The sequence below is a fragment of the Equus asinus genome, chromosome 2 (assembly GCF_041296235.1).
Source record: "Equus asinus isolate D_3611 breed Donkey chromosome 2, EquAss-T2T_v2, whole genome shotgun sequence".
NCBI lineage: Eukaryota > Metazoa > Chordata > Mammalia > Perissodactyla > Equidae > Equus > Equus asinus.
Genome location: NC_091791.1, coordinates 162,683,809 through 162,705,820, shown reverse-complemented (window position 1 = coordinate 162,705,820; position 22,012 = coordinate 162,683,809). Strand labels below are relative to the sequence as shown.

General features: G+C 35.9%; 2 protein-coding genes across 2 annotated transcripts; one reads left to right on the top strand and one right to left on the bottom strand.

The window, feature by feature from the left end:
* Positions 1–266: 266 nt before the first annotated feature.
* LOC106833357 (olfactory receptor 4K3-like) lies at positions 267–1,178 on the bottom strand. Its single transcript, XM_014844548.3, has one exon. The coding sequence runs from the start codon at positions 1,176–1,178 to the stop codon at positions 267–269; it is 912 nt and encodes a 303-aa protein (XP_014700034.1).
* Positions 1,179–17,535: 16,357 nt separating this feature from the next.
* LOC106833358 (olfactory receptor 4F6-like) lies at positions 17,536–18,474 on the top strand. The gene has a single exon (XM_014844549.3). It carries the CDS (start codon positions 17,536–17,538, stop codon positions 18,472–18,474), a length of 939 nt encoding a protein of 312 aa, XP_014700035.3.
* The last annotated feature ends 3,538 nt before the right edge of the window (positions 18,475–22,012 follow it).

Genomic DNA, 22,012 nt, shown 5'->3' with positions numbered 1-22,012 from the left:
ATCCTTCAGCACAATCAAAATCATAGTCATAAAGACTGGCCAGATTTCCCAGGCTGGAAATCATTTTGCATTCAATGATCAATAAGTGATTGTAGAATATAATAGAATTTACACAAAGCTTATATCTGAAGATAGACATGATTTCCATATGTCAGTTGGGGAATGCTTCCTAGTCCCAAGTAACAGGACAGGTGTGGCTAACTTAGGCAGTATCCTTGAACATTCTGATAATATGAGCTCTTGAAATACCCACAGAAATGCATATGCTAACATTGTAGTCTCTTAATGGCATTTTTAATCTCTTTGTTTCTCAGGGTGTAAATGGCTGGATTTAGGAGAGGTGTGATGACTGCATAAAATACAGCAAGAAACTTGTCCACCCAGGTGATGCTTAGTGGCCACAGATAGATGAAGATGCAAGGCCCAAAGAATAACACCACCACTGTGATATGGGCAGTACAGGTGGAAAGGGCCTTGGACACCCCATCCTTAGAGTGAAGGCAGACAGTAAACAGAATGAAAGAGTAAGAGACCAGCAGCAGAATGAAGCAGATGGTTGCCAGTACCCCACTATCAGCATTTATCAACATTTCTTGAATATAGGTGTCCGTGCAGGCTAGTTTGATCACCAATGGAATATCACAGAAAAAGCTATCCAATTCCCTGGGTCCACAGAAGGGCAGCTTTATAATCATAGCTAGTTGGCTTATTGAGTGCACAAAGCCAATGATCCAGGATGTCATCACTAACCCAATGCACATTTGTCTGTTCATGATGCTGGTGTAATGGAGTGGTTTGCAGATGGCCACATAACGGTCGTAGGCCATTGAAACAAGCAATACCATCTCACCTCCTCCAAGGAAGTGTCCAAAGAAAATCTGACACATGCAGCCTCCAAAAGAGATGGTCTTGTTTTCCTTAAGAAAGTCTGTGATCATTTTAGGGGTAGTGACTGAAGAAAGGAAGAAGTCAATGAAAGAAAGATTAGCTAACAGGAAGTACATAGGGTAGTGGAGACGAAGGTCAGTGACAATTAGGAGCACAATGAAGATGTTGCCTAAAATGGTGATCAAATAAAGAAAAGTAAACATCACTAGGAGGAAGGCCTGGAGCTCCCATGAATTGCAAAGCCCAAGAATAGTAAATTCAGACACCATAGACTGGTTTACTGCTTCCATTTAGTCCAGTTTGTTCTAAGTTCATCTGAAGAAAAGACATGAAATTAGATTTTCTGAATAAACACTGTGTAAATCAGAGGATTTCTTATACATTCCTAACGGATGTGTATACTAATATAATCACCTTGGGGAAGAGTTTGGCTTTACCTTGTAAGTTCAACATTTGCACATTCTATGACCCAGTAATTTCCCCCTCATTTACATACACAAGGTAAATTCTTGCATATGTATATACAAAGAAATTTACAATAATGCCCATAAAAAGGACAATGGAACATTATTCAGAACCATAAAAAATAAAGTGTGACTGTATAAAAAGATAAAGACGTATCTTAGTAGGATATAATAATGATGAGAAAAAAAGTCCGAAAGGGATCCACTCAGCATAATTTTTATAAGATGAACATCAATAGAAAAATGACAGAATACTTGGCAGGAACTTGTATGGATGATAAAACTATGTAGAAAAAGAGAAGAAGTAAAATGTGAGTAAGCTCAAGTGGTGGGCGGCCAAGTGTCAGCACGAGGATGAGAACATAAGCTGTTGTATGTTATTATCAATTGTTTAGATCCTGAATTAGATCATGTTCTCATAAGTACAATTTTATTATAAAATAAACAAACAAAAATACAAAATGAACATGGAAACATGGTGAGAGTATGCTATGAATCAGAAATTACGATCAAGTCAATACTGTAGTCCTAAGGTAAAATAAGATCTTTTTTAAATGACATTTTATTGTTTAGGGGCTGTAGGATAGAACAATACTTTCTATATATAAATTTGAAAAACTGAAACAATATTTAGCACATTCTTGAAGGGTAGTTTTTTTTTTTTTCTTTGAGGAAGATTAGCCCTGAGCTAACTACTGCCAGTCCTCCTCTTTTTGCTGAGGCAGTCTGGCCCTGAGCTAACTTCCATGCGCATCTTCCTCTACTTTATATGTGGGACGCCTACCGTATCATGGTGTGCCATGCGGTGCCATGTCCACACCCGGGATCCGAACTGGCAAAACCCGGGCCCCCGACAAGCGGAACGTGCGAACTTAACCACTGGCCGCCGGGCGGATACCGAAGGTTAGTATTTTCTGTTAAAGAATAAATAAATGAATCAATAGTCAGTTTAAGAAAAGAGATATTAACACTAATCTTTACTAAATGACAAAATTTTTTCACCCATCAACGTTGTTAACTAAGTACAAGAGCCGATAAACTAATCAAAGAGAAGGTGGTAAACCGTTAGTAAAATAATAAATGTTCCAGGCATAAGCAAAGGATAAATCATGAGCATCAGGAAGAAATATTCTCTGTTCAAGAGACTCAAAGTGTCTGTAACCTGTAAGAAATTATTCCAAAGCTGTGGTCTACCTTCAGCCTCAGACAATCCTCAGGTTTAGTCTCGAATATTGAAATTTAAAATGTGTTTGAAAATCCATTTTCCCAGACATGATCGAAGACCACAGAATGCACAATTTATGGATTAAAAAAAAAAAAAAGATGGCTTCTGAGGAACTAAAATCTGGGAATCTCTGCATGAATTAAAATGATCCAAAGTCTGTGATTAACTCTGGGAGAGAGACAATGCATGAAATTACTTGAGACAAAGAATTTTTGTGTTACAAATCAGAAGGTCTTGGGATCTGAGACGCTGGCTACATGTTTTTGAGTTAGGCAAATCCCTCCATTTCCGACATCTCCATAGGGAACCATTTCCGATTAGACTCAGATGCCTTAGTCTGAGAAGCCGTGAATTTTGAAATATGTTATGTTCCCTCTAACGATCTTTGGAGAAGATTTTATTTTGCTATAGCAGAATAAATGGCACATGAGAACTAATAAAATTTCTTACCAACAATTTAGAGAAACTTTGTCTTTAAACCAATCATTTTTGCTATTTAAGTTAATTAACAAAAAAAAAGTCTAAAAGTCCTATTGAGCTGGAAAATAGATTTCTATTCTTTCTCTCTCCCTTTCCACTGCTTTTTCTCTCTCCTCCAAGTTTTGCTTCTCCTTCTCTTTCTTTTTGCTTTCTTTTTCTCCTCGTCCTCTCCACTTCTTCCACTCCTTCCTCTTCCTTCTTCTTAAAAATTTCTGGATCTCGAGAGCTTTGCCATTACGGATCAATTATCTCCAATAGCCACTACTAATTCTTGATGACTGGTGTTCATAGCCTTCGATCAAAGCCAGGAACCAGCTATAGAGTTATTTTCATTTTCTATGTAACTCAGAGCTACGCTAAACACTTTCAATCACTGTTTCATATCCATGATAACAGCCATACTAATTTTACTGCTGAAGTAACACAATTAATAGAGGCTCTATTAGAATTGGCTTCTGAAAAGAATGTTGGTTTAGAGAAGAATTTAATTTGGTTGAGAAGAAATTTCCTTTCTATGAATCAAGAAAAATAAATAAAACTCTTCCTAAGAATACATGTCCTATGAGAAGGTAATTGACTTAAAAAGAAATGTAAATGGCCAACACATGTACGAAAAATATTCTCTGTATCTACAGTAATTCTATTATTGCTCTTGGCACTAATTGTTTCAGGTTTTCCTCTAATTTAGTCTGGGTTTACCCTCACTGTTGTCTATAATTAAAGTTGTTGTTGATGTTGTTGTTTAAATCCACTGGAGTTATCAGATACCAGGGGTGGAAATAAGAACAGAATTAGAAAATACTAAATGTAGGACAGCCTTTTAATTTTTTCTAGTATGGTCAACGAGAATTTATTGAATATTTTCTTCTGCATATTCTAATCCCTTTTGGGTGCTTCAGATGAAAAGGAAATAGACTCTAGGTGCCGCAGGTTACACCAAAGAAGGAAAAGGCTATGCCTGCTTTCTCACCTAATACTTGCTTTACAAGTTATTAATATTGTTTTAGCTGAATTACAAACTACAAAACATTACTACTGAAATAATGTCAATAGCCATATTAATAATACTGTTATAATGAATTTTCAAGCATGTCTAGAAAGGAGAGTAAGTCTCCAGATTCCAAGAATGTAATTGTAAAATCAAATGGCTGAATGCAGAACTCACCAAAGAGAAGGAAAACTTAGGAAAAATAGTTTTGTTTTTGAGGAAGATTAGCCCTGAGCTAACATTTGTCTCCAATTCTCCTCTTTTTGCTGAGGAAGACATGCCCTGAGCCAACATCCATGCCCACCTTCCTGTTTTATGTGGGATGCTTACTACAGCATGGCCCAACAAGGGGTGCATAGGTCCACACCCAGGATCTGAACCGGCAAACCCCAGGTCTCAAAGCAGAACATGAGAACTGAACTGCCGCGCCACTGGGCCCACCCCAGGAAAATTTTTAAAAAAGAAAATGAAACTATTCCATTTTTTTTTTGAGCTGCTAATTTCAGGGTCATTTGAAAGCTACTTCTCTCTGTCTCTCTCTGCGTCTCCGGTCTCTCTCTGAATACCTCCATGTGTTAGAAACTTTCACTCACACTAACTTAATCTTCACAATAACCCCATGAAACAGGTCTTATTATTCTGAGGTTAACTCTCAGTTTAAACTGTTAGAAGTCTCAGTGCGGAGAAATAGCATGACTTGAGTGCTAATGTCTCTGACTCCAGTCCTTCTCCTCATGTGGTATCATCCTGTGTCTCTGTTCACTTCCAAGAGCATAATTCTGTTTCCATGGTAACTATTGACTGTTATACCTTTTGGGAGATTTCGCTCCGTATGTTGTTTCTTCCTGAACTAAAACATTAACAATCCATTTTCTCCATATTTGGAAATTTCTGTTATTTACAGTTACACATCTGTGCCTGGAACAGTCCCTTCACTATAGACCCTGATGGTTGTGGCACTGTGAGAACATGAATACTTCCTCAACCAGGGCATTTAGGGAGCTGTGAGACAGAAGAGAAGGCATTCTTTTTGAAGGTGTAGGAAGTCCAGAAGTCCAAAATGTAGCTGGAAGAAGAAACTCTTGCTATTTCTGGAAGCTATGCAGCAATTCCAAACCATCCCAAGTAGTATGTATGGACAAATGGAATCAAAACATTATGAAGTTGTCTTAAATATGGTAGAGAAAGAGAATTAAAGGGAGAAGTTAAAAAATTTACAGAGTATAGACTATACCTTCTTACTGGAGAGAAACCAAATTTGACCATATATTTTTCCATGGATAAACCATTGCCCATATTCTAACTAGAAACTGAAATAAAATCATATTGCATCAAGAGAAATAATCCATTTCTTTGTGACCAGTGTTTATGGGAGAGTATGAGGCATATATTCACTGTAGAGAGTAGCCTCTGGGGTAGGAAACTTTCAAGCTACCTATGCTACTTTCCTTTGGGACTTCTTAATTTCTGAGTTTCTTTGAATTGAGAGTATCATCTGAAAGTGTGCCTTTTGTCAAGATTAAAGATGGACCTGGTGAATACAGTTATTAAGCGCCAATTATGGAAGTTAATCACAGTTTTAAAACATTTCTTTGGTTAACTTTCATTTTTTAATAAAAAACATTATTTCAGGACTAAAGTTGCCATTTACAGTCCCAGCAGAAGTGAGATGACTTGGGTGGGTGGGCAGGTTACAAGCAACAGAAAGAGATGAGCTAGTCACTCATGTATGCCAACTGTGTCTATGACAGAACAGCCAGACTTGAACTGCTGGTTTTGTGGGGTTTTAATGGAGAGTAGAGAAATATCTGAAAGTCTCAAAAATTTCTGCAGTTATGTGAGCAATTTTCTAGGTTTAACACTGAGTAAAATTGAGCATTAATGGTATATTTCTAAATAATACAACAATAGTGGAAGACTGCTTTTATTTTCATTTTATTTACATTTAAATTTCATTTAAAATAATAACATTTTCATATTCATTTTATTTATATTTATTTTATTATGCAAATTCAATATTTATTGATCAAGATTCCAACACTTTAGAGGTTTGAGAATGAAATATGATAGTCTATCTCTCTCTTCCCTTTCCTATTACTTTCTTCACCAGAAAAAAAAAAGTTCACATTTTCAGTTTCCTTCCCATGCATTTATACACTTATATGGGCGTATGTCCACATACATATTTGGAAAAGTCTTGTTTATTTTTGAATATTTAGGATATGGAAGGGTACTTTAAATTTCAATGTATTTAAAATCAGTTAAAGGTTAAATATCTTTCGTTCAATGGTAATGGTTGCTTTTAGAAAAATTAAGGGAACATTTATTTAAAATAGAACTTCTTTTTTGTTCAAAAGCAAAGAGACATGTTTAAAGTGTTCTCTTCACGCTTGAGGAATGGGTACTTGGAGTTTAGAAAACAAATGTGGAAAGACAATGAGGTACAAGGGTAGGATTATTGGGATTGACATTAACCATGTGATTGGGGTCAGTAATGTGAATGCACTGGTCTACTTGGCTGAAGGTCAGGCCAAGGACGGTCTGTCTTGAGACATAGCATAGACATCTCTATATTAAAGTTTAGTTGATTATGTTTAAAGAATGGAATCCATGGGTAAACCAATAAATAGATTATTCAAGTTGAATTGTGTGAATGTTCTAGACAATATGGGGAATGCAAGTATATTTAAATCTGGCAACTACACTAAAATAACTCTGAATATGGAGAAGGGCATGGTCACACACCTTCACCTCAACTGCACACAAATTCCTCTTCTCTTCTAATTGTTAGAGAAATTTTGCTAAAAACATTTTACTAGTCTTGAGTGATGAGGGACTCCTGACATGTTCCAAGCATTTACCTAAACTTCATAGTCACTGTCCTTCTATTTGGAACAATCTATGTATGTATTCTAAGAGTAAATGCATCTTGCGTTTCAGCTTCACCAACTAAGGAGAGACAACAGTAGAGGAAGGAGTCAATCTGTTCAATTGAGGCAGGTGTTAATGTTTTACTCTTTAAGAAGGAGAAGGGAGAAGTTACCTCATTAGATCTTCTTCACCTATCCCTAGGTAAAACTGAAAGAGTTGAAAGTCCCAGAGACACTCACCCAGGAAGATGAGCATTTATGTAGCAAATGCCACTGCATATATCATCTGCCTGAAGTGGGTCCAATCAGGCAAATGGAAGTGATTTCAAAGGACAGGATAGCATGGAATCATGATAGAAATTGAGAGCAATAATTTTTGGTCATATTGATAAACTCACTTAACAGAGATTTTAATCACTCATCAACCACCACCTGATGTTGACTCAAAAGATTCATTCTTAGCGGGACTGAAGGATCATTCTGCTCATCCGGGACATGAGGATGCTACTCCTGAGACAATGTTGTAATTAGACATTATCCTTCTGAGACTTGTGGCAACATGCACAGCTGACTGTGGAGGTACTGGAACGCTTCCTGGCCAGTAGACCAGCCACATTGCATAAGGGTGATGATTAAACTGGAATAACTTCCTGCTAGGAGCAAGCAATGTAACTACAACAGCATAAGCCAAGGTATAAAACACATGTGCACAATCCAATAAGACTCAAAACTTGAACGATTCCCGTTGAGATTTATATTATTCATTAATGTTCAAGGTGGAAGAAGGAGGTGAAGTTTAAATAATTATGTATGCAAACGAGTTGTTGCCAACTTAAGAAGGCTTACATATATTTATATATATATATATATATCATAGGGGTTGTTAGTAATTTATTGGGAAAGAGAGGTAAACATTCATATCTCAAACCAGGATGCTGGATTATGTTAGAGCTACTCTAAGACCACTGACTCAATAAGAATTATAATTTGGAGTCAAGTAATTATTGCACAAAAGGAAATTTCCTTATATAGCAGTAGGTAGATTTCTTGAATGTTGGTCTGGATCTTCTCCCTGACTGATGGTGTGAAAAGTAATAGGCTAGTGGCACTGAGGTCCCTGGTCATCAGACTGCTCATAATTCTCTGCTGTGCTGACCACCTAACATTAGATGGGCCTCCATAAAGTAATAGGAAGGAAATTTAAAACTCCATTGTTTTATTTGGTTTTATTTTCTTTTACATAAACTGCTTGTTTCAAATAAAACCAGAAATTATTAAGGCAACTTAAACTGAATCTGTTCCCTTACCAATATTTGAAAAACATTGTCTTTTTTGTTTATTTTTATTTTTTGGTCTTGACTAGTTCATGTGGCCAACTAGCTTAAAAATCTCAATGGCTTTAAAACTGTACATATATACTCCTGCAGCTTCTAGGCAATGGGGTTCCTAACCAATTATAATGAGAAAGAAATATAGAAAACCTCAGCTTGATTAATATAATTCTAAATAAGATCAAGACATCTACAAGCTAAAAATTTTTGTACAAGGGTAATGAACAGGGAAGAATTAAGTGGTGAAGTAATGGATGGGTTCCACTTTCCGCATTTTTAATAGTACTGTTTTAATCATTTCTTCTTAGACCCTTAAGAGATAAGAACTTCTGCGTTGCTATGCATTGTTTTACCCCAAACTTCAACTTCTTTCCAGCCAGTTATGGAACCCTGGGATGTAAAAGGTTATGATTTCTTCAACCTGCTGTTTTCAAAGCAAAGTTTTTTGGTGAAATCCCACTTGCTTGGTGCTCATCATTTTCTATCGCATCATCTTCTGGCAGTCTACACAAGGAAGAGACTGAACTAGGACTCTGTCTTAGAAGAATGGCTACATATAAATACACATAACACAGATTCCTTGACTTAAAGAATATATTATTAGGTTGGTAAGTCAAAACTAATAAATAAAACATTGAATGGCAGAAGTTAGTATACAATTAAGGGCTCCAAAATTCAGAGCAGTAAAGGATTGATATGGGCAGGATAGATTGGTGAAAGTGCCATGGAAAACATCAAATTTGACTGAATGATGGGTAGACTCTGCAAAGATGGAGGAGGAAAGGAATGTGATTTCAAATAATGGGAACCTTATTAGCCTGGTGCATGAAAGAGGATAGTGAATAGGATAGACCAAAAAGCCCAGGCTTTGAAGACAGGCAGCTGTAGTCTGAAACTTAGCTGTATCATTTGTGAACTATGGGAACTCAGTCAAGTTACAAATTCTGAGCCGCATATATTTTTGTATCTAAAATGGGATTACTTGCATTTACTTAGTGTTGATTTATTTATTTATTCTTGTGTATTTCTGGACAGTATCTGTTGGTGTCGCAATCCAATGTACACATCAGGATAGATGAGGAGAGGGCTGATGGCCACTCTGAGTTTATTATAACCAGGGTTTCAATATATACATAGCTTACATCTGTTAAACATACACAGGTGTTCTGGATGAAGTAATTAGCAAATGCCAAGAATTCTTAGTGATTTCTCAAGGATCCCTCCCTCTGCGTCAGTTTTGATATTATCATGTTATTGCTGTGCTCGTATGTTTTTATCTCGGAGCAGGCAAGGTCTCCTAGGCAAGGGTCCCTCCTGCTCCCGATATCGATATCATTTCTCCATCTGTGCCCTCGGGTGGCCGCCGCCTGTCTTAGGTTGCCCCCCCCCCCCCCCCGGAGGTCTTACCCGTCATTGGCTAACCGGCCTTCTCAGCTCCGGGTCACAGTTTGTTGGCAAGCTTTTTCCTGTGATTTTTAACCCTTCCTGTGTCAGGGGCGGCTACAGTATCCAACCAAAGTAGCTTGGGTAAACAAAGGAATGCATAATCTGTAAATGGTGATAATAGTGCACCAGATTTAGCTTATACATCACATCAGATATGCACTCTTGCCTATCGCTTGCTGGAGTATTCATAACAATGACTGCCTTTGCCTAGTCTACACAACCAAGGGCCCAATGTGGTTGCTTCTATAGGTCCGTCGTGTCTCTCTCTGGCATGATAAGACATTATATTGTCTCCTACTAACACTTTACTTTGGAGTTCCCACCTCTTGGCTCCTGTCCTGGTTTAAGTTTCATTTTCCCGAGAGGAGCTTGAAATAATAACTTGTGTGTAGGTATTTATGTGAGAAGGGGATCTCTGGAGGTAGGAGTGAGGGAGCAAAGGGGATGAGACAGGGAAGGAAGAAAAGCCAATATAAATGTAATTTGTGTGTGTGTGAAGAAGATTCACCCTGAGTTAATGCCCATTGCAAATCCTCCTCTTTCTTTTTTGCTTTAGGATGATTAGTCCTGAGCTAACATCTGTGCCAAACTTCCTCTACATTATATGTGGGATACCTCCACAGCATGTCTGTGAAGGAAGTCTGTACCCAGGCTCCGAACTTGTGAACCCAGGAATCCAAAGGTGAGCATGAGGAAATTTAACCACTTGACCACAGGGCTGGTCCCCAAATGTACATTTTTGAGGCCACTAAGGAGAGCAAATGTTTATGTCATGTGCTCACATGTGCAGAGCAATGGTCATAGCACTAGAAATACTAAGTTGACCTTAGAGTTCTGAGGGGGAACTAGATATCAAACACATTCTTACATAAATAAATGAATAGTTGAAAGCTGTAGATAACTTCTGTGGCGGAGAAGTACACAGTGCTGTGAGGGAGTAAAAGAGGGAATAATTTGGATTTGGAACTCAGAAAAGCGTTCATAACAAGTAAGATCTATGCTATTCCTTAAGTACATACAGATGGAAATCAGGAGTTATTTTAGAGTGCTAGTAACTAACATCCATAGTATTTTTGTATTCACATGTGCTTTATCATATAAACTTATTTTATTTTTAGCTGAGTGTAAATAATTTGCCCAAGATCACAAAGCTGTTAAGTGGTAAACTTGGAATTCAAACCCAGGCAGCCTGACTCAGAGAATCTGTGCTCCTAGACACTATACTGTGAAGACTGGAGAAAAAATGATAGAGGAGACCAGAGGATCAAAGAATATTATGTGGAAACATACTAGGAAAGCCATTGATGACTGCCTTATTGGTCTTTGTTCTGCTCATTCAATGAATAGCAAGGACAAAAGGTGTGTGTATGTGTGTTTGTGTATCATACGTAATGAAGTGCTGAGTACAGTGAAAATTGAAAAATTCTGAGTGAGGATACCTATAACAGATGCAATCAAAGTCAAAGTCCTCATGGATGTCTACTAGGCCCTATATGACCTGGCCCTTCTTTAGTCCTTTGACCAATTTCCTACTAACCTGTGCTTCACTGACTCTGTTCTGTTCACATTGGATTTCTTGCTGTTCCTAGAACATGCTAGTCATGCTTCCACCTGATGACCTTTGCACTAGTTGTGCTTCTAACTGGGACATAATTATCCTAGTTGTCCTTAGGTACAAGTACCTTGGATGTAAAAGAGTATGCTACAATTCACACACTAAGTTTTTGCTCATTTTAAACTCTCCAGGTTAGATGTTATGTAGAACTTAGTCTGAAATTTTATAAAATGAGAATAGTTAATAACAATATAATTAACAAAAATCAAGCTTGTTAGAACAATATGTTGAAATGGATCTCTTATAATAGTATTACATGATGTAAGGATGTGTGATATTTGGTGTTCTGTGGGTGTGCATTGCTTCTCTGAGCAACATTACAGCATTACAGACACCAGTATGTCTGGATTCAGTTAAGGAACAAAAAGATCACTGAACTGAATCTGAAGGAACACAGATTCTAGTCCGTTTTATGCTATTAACTGGATGTAAATGACAACCTTATTCCTACACCTGATAGGGAAGAATATTGCATTTCCATCTCATAGTTTTGTTAGAAAGAATAAGTGAGATAATATATGTAAAAACACTCAAAAAAGTTAAAAGCCAAATAGACTTGTGAACTCTCATTGGTATGTTATAGCAATGATATAAAGGAGGCAGTAGAGAGCAGGTATTAAATCCATGGACTCTGAAACCAGATTGTAATTGTGTTTGAATATTGGATCTGAGTCTAGCAGAGTGACCTTTGCCAACATATTTAATTTCCGTGTATTTGATATTAGTATCCCTAGAATGAGGATTGCAATTGTAAAAATGAGGTAAAAAGCAGGTACAGTGCTTTGAAGGATATTCCATGAATATGCTCCTAAGAGAATTTTGAATAACGATTACTAATGAGTTTGTTAATAACTATTCCTTTTTCATGGATATTGGCCTAAACGATAATTCATTTAAAATAGGCATTAAATGTTTGGAGATGCTGATTTTCCTTGAAGATATTTTGCTGTCATATTTTATTAGACATAGTTTCCTTTGCTTTCCATTTACTGTTTTATCCAAACTTCTAATATTTTTTCTTCTCTTAATGCCACGGGAATTAAAAGTGGAGCTCCCATGATGAATGCCCTGTGGACTCAGGTCATGGAGCCATCAAGTGGTCACCAAAAGCTGTTGTTAAGTTGTTGTTAGAGCTGGAACAGTTGTGAGAAGCTCTAACCATATAGATTGAAGAGGGAAATACATCTTAAAAGGTCCAGTAATAGTGAAAATTCTGATTTCTGGGGTTCTTCTTTTTGGTCAGGTAAGTGGGGATGTTATAATTTAAGTGAATAGCCTGCTAAAATTATCAGCTATTTTCGTTATAAAGGTAATGCATACTACCTATTGCACAACATTAAAAATCAATCTCTCTTTCTCTCCTTCCTTTTTTCTTATCTCCATTTCTATTTTCCAATTCAACAAGCACTTATTGAACACTACTGCTGCCAGTCTTTCCACGGGGAAGTGCGAATTTTCATTTCAGGTGCATGAATTGCTCCATGCGCCTAGAGTGTGCTTTGATTTATAGGGAAATTTCTGGGTCTAGATTATATTTCACCAGGGACTAGAAAGTACCTTGGAAATTGGCTTAATATGAATAGCTTTAGACCTGCCATATGTTCATGGCAGTTTCTACGGTAGCAGCTGGTTTAAAATTGTATTGGAATTAGGTTTTAATAGGAATAAGATGTAAAATAAAGGTCTTTACCAAGAAAGTATTATCATTAATTATCCATGCATTTATATACATACGCATGCCCACATCTATCCAACCACTCACCTTCTCTCCCAACCTTTCAACTCTTATGCAGGCGTGGATTTATGACTAAGACACAGTCCCTGTTCTCAAGAAGCTTTTAGACCTAGCAGGGGAAACAGAGAGACTCAAATATAAATTATACTGCCACGAAAAAGTATTACGAGAGGTTTGCAAGTATGTTGTGAGAACATAGAGGAGGAATAGCTAATCCAGACAGGAGGAGAGAGGGAGATGTCCTTGAGTAGTTGTTTCATAGATCAAATTTTTGGAATGAGAAGGAATCAACCAAATGAAAAAGATTTGGGATACCTTTAGTGCAGAACAAATAGTATGGGTAAACCTGAGCATTCATGAAAGAACCAGCAGCGTCCTTATGGCTCATGAGGTTTGTGAGGTAGAGAGGCAAGATGAGAGGTTGGGGAGATGGGCTGTGGACAGATATCAAGAACTTATACACTGTGCTGTGTCGTTGGGAAGGTAGGAAAAGTTACTGAGGAATTTTGAGCAGTTAGTAGGTAAGAGAAGGCTCAAGAACTCTCTTGGTATAGGATCTTAGCTGTCTCCTTTACAATCTTTATTGTATTCCTTCTGGCTTCTAGTTTTCTTTCCAATTTTTTCCTCTCCTTGTTTTTGTCCCTTCCCCCCTCCCTTCTCCTTTCTTTTCCTATCTCCTATCTTTCTGGTATCAATCAATTAAACAAATATATTTTTAGAAACTAGCAATAGACTGCAAAGAAAAATGAGATTTTGGCATGGCAATGAATCTCTGAGAACATTTTCTAAGTGACCATTGTGATAGTTTATGACTAAACAGTTGTTCATGCATTTATAAAACTTTATTTCAATTTTTAAATGCTGATTTGAATGGTATTGACATCCCCACCATCTGAATTTGAAGGGCTGTGCATTCGAAATCTATTTTGTACTTAAAAAATAAAACTTTCTAAGTCAAAAGCATTATAAGGTTGTTTTAGACAATTTAAACAGTAGAGAAATATAGAAGTGAGGGAGTTACATGAAACTCACACGTAATTTTACTTCTCAGGACTATTTATAATATTTGGTGTTCATTCCTACAGAATTTTTTTATTCAAACACAAAATTTCATAATATTAATTGTGTACACTTTCTTGTTATTCAGTTAAAATTGAAATCTTTCCAGATCTGTATGTGTAGAACTATTCAGTTGATTTTAAGAGCTTCACAGTATTTCCTTGTAAATGTGTACTAAAATGGGATTAATACCTTCACTTGATTGACGTGTGTCAACAACATTGTATTATATGCTTATATGTGTATCTATTTGTAAATATATATGTTATGTAAATATATCTGCTACATATACATACTATTTGCTCTTGTGATAGTACTCTACAACTAGATTTGTACATTCTAATGAGTATTGTCGGTTCATAATCCCTTCAGCATATATCAGTATGTTTTTCATTGAAATCTTCATCATGCTGAGAATTTTCTTTCTCTTATCTGCCTCTTCTCTGTTGATTGGTAAAACAAAATACAATGAAGGTCTTGATCATTGATGATGATGAGATTGGACATCAATAAATACGCTTATTTGCCATTTGTATGTGTTGATGCTCTTCCTGTTGTGAGTTACCTGTGCATGACTCTCTACTTTTTAAAGTTAAGTCTCTCCCTTGTGGAGTTAATATATTGACCTTTCTATCAAATATAATATTCTGTTTGATAACAGTTTTGTTCCCTTTGTATTGAACTGTATCAAATCAAGACATTTTGTATTAATAAAGAATTTTTAACATATGGAAAATAAAGAAATAATGAAAATAGAAAAAAAAATTTCCTAGTACTAAGAAAAAAGATGTCAGTACTTTTTTAAACTGACTTTTCTATTTGTTTTTAAAGTATTTTCATTCATTTTTTACAGATGAGAACATATCGAACGTATTTTTTTTATTCTAGCATGTCCACATTTCTAATCCAAGATATGGCACAGTCAAAATCTTTGGAAAGAGTTGATTATAGGCCCTTTTAGATGTCACATCCACTGCAATTTACCTCTGTTAAATCCCATTGTCCCTTGCTTCATCCTGCTGTATTTTTTACCAGTTATTGGCTGTGAAATTCTCCATCCAGTGCCCTTGTGGGAGGGCCTCCTAGTATCATTCCTGTAGTGTTTCCTTCTGGCTACAATACTCACTCGACATCCATAACCCTCAAGATTTCCATCCCTGCCTGGTCTGACTTTCCACAAGTCTATTCTTGGCTATAATGAGAGGATGGTTCTCCCGCCTACTTATGCTGCTTTCTTGCTGAGTAGCAGAACTGTGCCCATTCAAGAGCTCGGGCACAATGTCGGGTAGTAAAGGGAGGAGGGATGGCATAAGAAAGAATGATTGATGGTGATGTGGGCTTGGAGGAAAGCTTGGTGGTGGAAGTGCAAGTGGGAAACCCAGGGTATTCAATTCAGATGTGAAATAAGCCTCCATAATTTGGTTTGGTTGTTTAAAGATAAAGTAGTTTAGAAAACTAGATAAGAAAGAAATAAGTTAATATATTAGATTGAAATCTAAAATATTGGAGCTTAAACTTCTTTGGATCTACAGAAAGTACTGTTTCATGTGCTTCAAAGTTAATAGATAGAAATACAGAGATAAACAATTTATTAATAAGCCTTAAAGAAAAGGATTCTTTCTATTTTTTCCTAGATATGTCTTAAAATGAGTTTACTATAAATTTTTTCTTGTAATCATATCTTTGTTATTCAAATGTACATTATTCACATATTTCCAAGGCACTGATATTTGTTTCGTTATATGAAGAATAGTGCCATTCCCAGTTGGAATTAAAATGAATAATTTAATTCTCTATTGTGAACATTTAGGTTATTTCTAATAGTTCTTTTAATAAACATTGTTGTAATAGGTAGCTCTATACGCTAATTTTTACTTCACCTATTGTTATTACACTAAGCAAATATTCTTAAGGTGGAATTCTTGGTCATAAGTTAAGGAAAATTTTAAACTTTTCTCATCAGTTTTGAATGTACCTTCTAGAGAGATGTATCAGTTTTCACTATGATTATCAGTGTATAAGAGTGTCTATTTCCTCACAGCCTTATCTATGATAATCAATTTTTTAAAAACTTTGAAATTTGTTTGTGCAAAATAGCACCCCAAGGCAAACTTACTTACACTTCTTGGATTGCTAATGAGCGTTTTACTTTTCATATGATTATTAACTGTTAGAATTTTTTCTTTTTTCAAGAAAATAATGTATACATGTTTTGCTCATTTTAAAATTGGTATACCACACTTTTTTCTTTATCTATTTGGAGGAAGTAATTTCGTTAAAAATGATAATCATCTTTGTGATATTTTACAACCATTTTCCTCAGTGTGTTTTTACTTTTATGTTTATAGTGTTTATATTTCCTTATAAAGATATCGATGCACATATCTATATATATATACACTATTTTTATAATTTTATGTGTAATATGTTTTGATTTTAATATTTTGGATACTGTCAATTATTTCCTCCCTGATTTGTTAATAGGGGATAGGCTTAGAATGAATTTTCCATCTTTTTTTTGTTTAAATATTTCTATACTTTCCTTTGGTTTGTTTCTCTTTTTAAAGTTTCACTGTCTACTTGAAACTTCTCTGAGTTTATGTTGAGAAGCAAAGATCTGCATTTTCCAAGTTGTACGTGTTGTGTCAACACCATTGGTTGAATAGTTCACCCTGTCTACACTGATGTGATATGACCCCAGTGGTTTCCTGAGAGGTCAATCTAAGTTTACTACAGCCCTTCCATTCCATTCTTTATATTGAAGCTTTTGAAACTGTTTGAAAACACAAATATGATCAAGCTACTACATAAAATCCCCAATAAGTGTCTATTGCTCTTAGGACATAAGGCAAAGCTCTTATCGTGGGCCCCTGATTCCATCCTGTCTGGCCTGTTATTCCAGCCTGATCTCCATCATTCATCCTCTTGCCCCATTGGTCTTCCCTTCTCAGAGTCTTTTCACTTGGCTTTTCCAAAGTCTGGACTACCCTATTTATTCTTCCATAGTAACTCTCTGTTTAGTAGAATCTGAAAATCACCACTGTGATGAGCCACATTGTTCTCCTAGCACTCTGTTCTTTTCCTTCAAATCAATTATCAGGGTTGTATCTGTATTTAAAAGTATTTAATGTCTAAATACATCATTAGCCTGTAACTTCCTAAAGTGAAGATCAGTGGTTTACCTCAATACTTGACATAGTTCCAGGTATATGGTAGATATTCATTAGGAATATTAGTTATTCTCCTTAAGTATATTGGCTGATTGCATAATTAATGCATACGTTTATCAAAACACATTATGGCTGGTAGTGAAAATTTCTTCTTCTTGAAACCAGAATTGATAAAAGCTTATATCTGTTTCTTTAAATATTAATTTTGATAAGTTCTGTAGTTATTATTTTGTTTTCGGTTTTAGGTATCATCAGACAAAGCCAATGTATGAAGCAAATTACTCTCTGTTGTCTGAATTTGTTTTCCTGGGACTTTCTACCTCTAGACCAGTGCAGCATTTCCTCCTTGCCTTCTCTACAGTGTTATATATAACAATTGTTCTAGGAAATCTTATTGTTGTGTTTGCAGTGACCTTTGACCATCATTTACATTCCCTGATGTATTTCCTTTTAGCCAACCTCTCATTTATTGATTTGTGTTTTTCTACCTTAACTGTTCCTAAGATGATCTATGACCTGTACTCTGGGCACAAAACCATATCCTTCCAGGGGTGTATCATTCAGATATTTGTCCTTCATGTCTTGGGTGGATCTGAGATGGTGCTGCTCATTGCCATGGCCCTGGACCAATATGTGGCCATATGTAAACTCCTCCACTACCTGACTGTCATGAGCCCACGGATGTGCATTTTACTTCTGTCTAGTGCCTGGGCTATAGGCCTCATTCACTCAGTTACTCAGTTAGCTTTTGCTGTCCATTTACCTTTTTGTGGTCCTAATGAGATAGATAGCTTTTACTGTGACCTTCCATGGTTTATCAAACTTGCCTGCACAGATACTTACAGAATGGAATTCATGGTTACTGCCAACAGTGGGTTCATTTCCATGGGTACCTTCTTCTTACTGATTGTCTCCTATATCTTCCTTCTGGTAACCTTACAGAAATGCTCTTCAGGTTGTTTTTCTAAGGACCTTTCTACTCTATCAGCTCACATCATTGTGGTGATTTTGTTCTTTGGACCATGCATCTTTGTTTATGTGTGGCCATTTCCAGCAGTGTCAGTGGATAAGTTCCTTGCCATTTTGGACTTTATGATTACACCCATTCTGAATCCCGCCATTTACACATTGAGGAGCAAAGACATGAAGATGGCGATGAGGATACTGAATAGTCAACTATTGAGTCTGAGGAAGATCTCCTAAATAACTCATGAGAGCACAATTAGTGCCTTCTGTAAGTACTATTGTATACTCAGATGTTGAATGTTATACTGTCTTGAGACGATTTATTCTCTTTAGTTCAGCATCTCAAAAAAGCTTGGATCATTCATTCCATGTTAATGGTCAATAATGTCATTATGTATTTAATTATTTATCTAAGGCTATGTAAAATATTTTTAAGATTTCAAAATACTGATAATACACTTGTTGTATGGCTTATTTTTACTAGACCATAGAATCTTGAAAAGTTTTATGTTTCCAGCCACAGTGATGTATTTGCAGAGGTTCTGGTATATACTGATATTTTCATCTGTCACTGGGTTGAACATATTCTCATATAAAGACAATGATTGGTGCTTATAACAGTTATTTTTGGCAAGCAAAGCAGGCTTGTTTCTAAGTTGATTCAAGTGTGCTGTTGCTTCTTTTCCTTCTATTACTTTATTACCTGTGCTAATATGTGTACTCAGTTACATGAATACAACTTTTGAAAGATATTTATTCTATTTCATAAATTAAATCATAGATTAAATATTGTCTAATATTTATATGTGCAGAAAACAATAAAGTAGACAAGCAAATAGTTAAACAGCTATTAATATTTTGACTGACATTTTAGCATGTGGTCACTAAGAGGGCAAAATTATGTCTCCTTCAAGTCTGATTTTAACTGTTTTCTTTAATTACGTACTGACAGTAAAATGATATTAATTAGATAGTATCATACAGCCAATAAGAGTAGTACTAGATGGATATTGAAAAATTGTTAAATTAAAGAACTCAGATGTAATCCTTTCCAACAATGGATCCAACACAGCACTGAACACCTCTCTGTTCAAGAATGAAGCTTGAGCTTTTAGACTTACAGCGAGCTCACAACCACACAACACAATACAATGCCTTCTGGAAAGCTTCATTTGTTGAATTTTCATTTATATATTGAGATGGAGTTTGTTTCTCTATATTTGATATTATATCCCTCATTTTGTAATCTGGAATTATGCAGAATAAAATGTCTTCCATAGTGTCTCCCCCTTTCATGTTTTAAAATAGAAATGATCCTATTATATCTTCTAATTTTAAAGTAAAATATTCCTACTGAGGCTAAACATATTGAAACTTCAATATTTTTAGGGAAAAGTCCCCATTTTGAAAATGTCACTGTATTTATTTATTATGAGGCAATAATATATGTATTGTTAATAACGTGTGTGTATACACACATATTCCCTGACATAGTCCCGCTGGTACTATCTTTAAAAAGCACATTGATGACTACTACTCTATTTCTCATTTATGTCACTCTATCCGCCTTACTTTCCTTGCTATTCCTAGAACATGGTAGTCACGCTTGCACCTGATGGCCTTTGCAGTAGTTGTCGTTCTATCTGGGAGATAGTACTCCTAGTTTTCCTTATGTGTAATTCCTCCAGTTCCTTAAAGTCTTTGTTTAAATATTACCTTCTCAATGATAGCTTCCTTATGCTGGCCATTCAATTTAATACTGCAAACTTCTTGAACCTACATACTCACCGTGATCTTACTTTTCCGTACTATCAATTTTTTCCACTGTACTGATTAGCTCTAACACAAGAATATACTTATTTATTATATCAATTTATATTGAGTAATTTGTGTTTCCCCCAGGTAGATCCTCAATGATATGAGTCTTTATTTTTCTCTCTCATTTATCTCTTATAATGTAACAGTAAAAGAAGATGTGTAACATGTAGTCAATATCTGTGAAATTAAAAAGAAGAAGAATTATGCTATATATTGTAGGCAATCAGAGTTCATAAAACATATGTGGTATTCTTTTACGGGTCATATCAATGTATTTTAGTTTGGATGTTGGGTTCTCCATATGGAGTAGACTTCAGGAATATCCTTAAGCTCATTTGATACAATAGAGTGACAAATGAGACAGCATTGAATATGTATAGACATGCCAATTATTAATAAACTATTCATGAGTTAGGGTGAAAAAGAAATGGTTTATCTTCATCAGTTTTGAAAGTGTTGATTATAGTCAACAGGAGATATGTAAATGGTAAATCATCACTTGAAAAGCATGTAACATATGATGTCTTATTTAGTCAAGTAGATTCCATGTTAGCACAAAATTGAGTTATACCTCAAAAACAAAGTTGATGAGAAAGAATTAAAATATAATAGATACAAGTTCTGGTCAAAAGTGTGTTACTGTTTTTAGAAGAAAAAAATCCCTCTCATTGATACAACAAGCAAAGTTGGACAAAGTTTTAAAAAATATTTATCCAAGGAGATGAAAGCTCTGTACATTGAAAACTATAAGTCGTTGAAAGAAATTGAAAAAGACACAAATAAATGGAAAGATATCCATGATCATAAATTGCGTGAATTAATATTGTTAAATTGTCCATACTACTCAAATCCATTTATAGGTTAATGCAATCTGTATTACATTTCCAATGGCATTTATTATTAAAAAATAAAAACTTAAGCATCATGGGAGTGTGAGCTCCCCTGGTGAACTCTCCCCTAAATGATATAAGGAAAAGGACATTCATATCCCAACAGAGGACATCCACACAACACAAAAGATATCTGAGAGACCCATGCAGCCATATGTCAGAAAGTGGAGATGCTGGAGCCCTTCTCAGAGGAAGTGGAGTGGGGTAAAAGAAAGGTTAGTTCCCTCCCCAAAAGACTGCTATTCAGGGATTGCTTGTGGCCTCTCAGTGGGAAGGAAGGGGAAAGGGGGCACTCTTTCATGGGAAAATCATAGATCCTCAAGGTCCCTTGCAGTCTCGAAGAAAGCCCTCTACTGAGGTGACTAGCTATTGTGGGGTGACTTCATTAAGCCAACACCCCAGGATAGCAGATAGTGAGAGAAGAGCGAGAAGCCCTTGAATGCACACAGGAGAAGAAAGGGTCCCTCCCCCCACCCACCTAGAGCCTGGCTTCAGCACCTGAGATCCCAGTAGAATGCAGAGGGCAGAATATGCAGCACCTGAACTTCACCCAGTGGTGATAGGTGGTAATGGCGATCGATGATACTATAATGTGAAAGAACAAAGCCATGCCTTCCAGCAGTATCAAAAATTATATTAAATCTCCATACCAGAAAGAAAATGACAAGTATCCAGAAATCAATCCTGAATACACAGAAATATATAATTTAAATGGCAGAAGTTCAAAATAGCTACCATCAAAAAACTCAACATGTTAAAAGAGAATGTAGAGAAACAATTCAATGAGTTCAGGAGCTACTTCATAAAAGAGATTGAAACTATAAAGAATCAATCAGAAATATTGGAGAGGAAAGACACAATGAATGAAATAAAACAAAATATGGATTCCTGGAACGCTTGAGCGGACATCGTAGAGCACTGAATCAGCATAATCAAGGATAGACATAGTGAAATGCTCCAGATAGAGGAGGAGAGAGAACTAAGCCTAAAAAGAAATGAAGAACATCTTTGAGAAATATCTGACTCAATTAGGAAATGCAACATAAGAATTATAGGTATTCAAGAGG

Excerpts from the sequence above, each read along its gene's own strand:
- LOC106833357 (XM_014844548.3), bottom strand. The coding sequence starts at position 1,178 with ATGGAAGCAGTAAACCAGTCTATGGTGTCTGAATTTACTATTCTTGGG.
- LOC106833358 (XM_014844549.3), top strand. The coding sequence starts at position 17,536 with ATGTATGAAGCAAATTACTCTCTGTTGTCTGAATTTGTTTTCCTGGGA.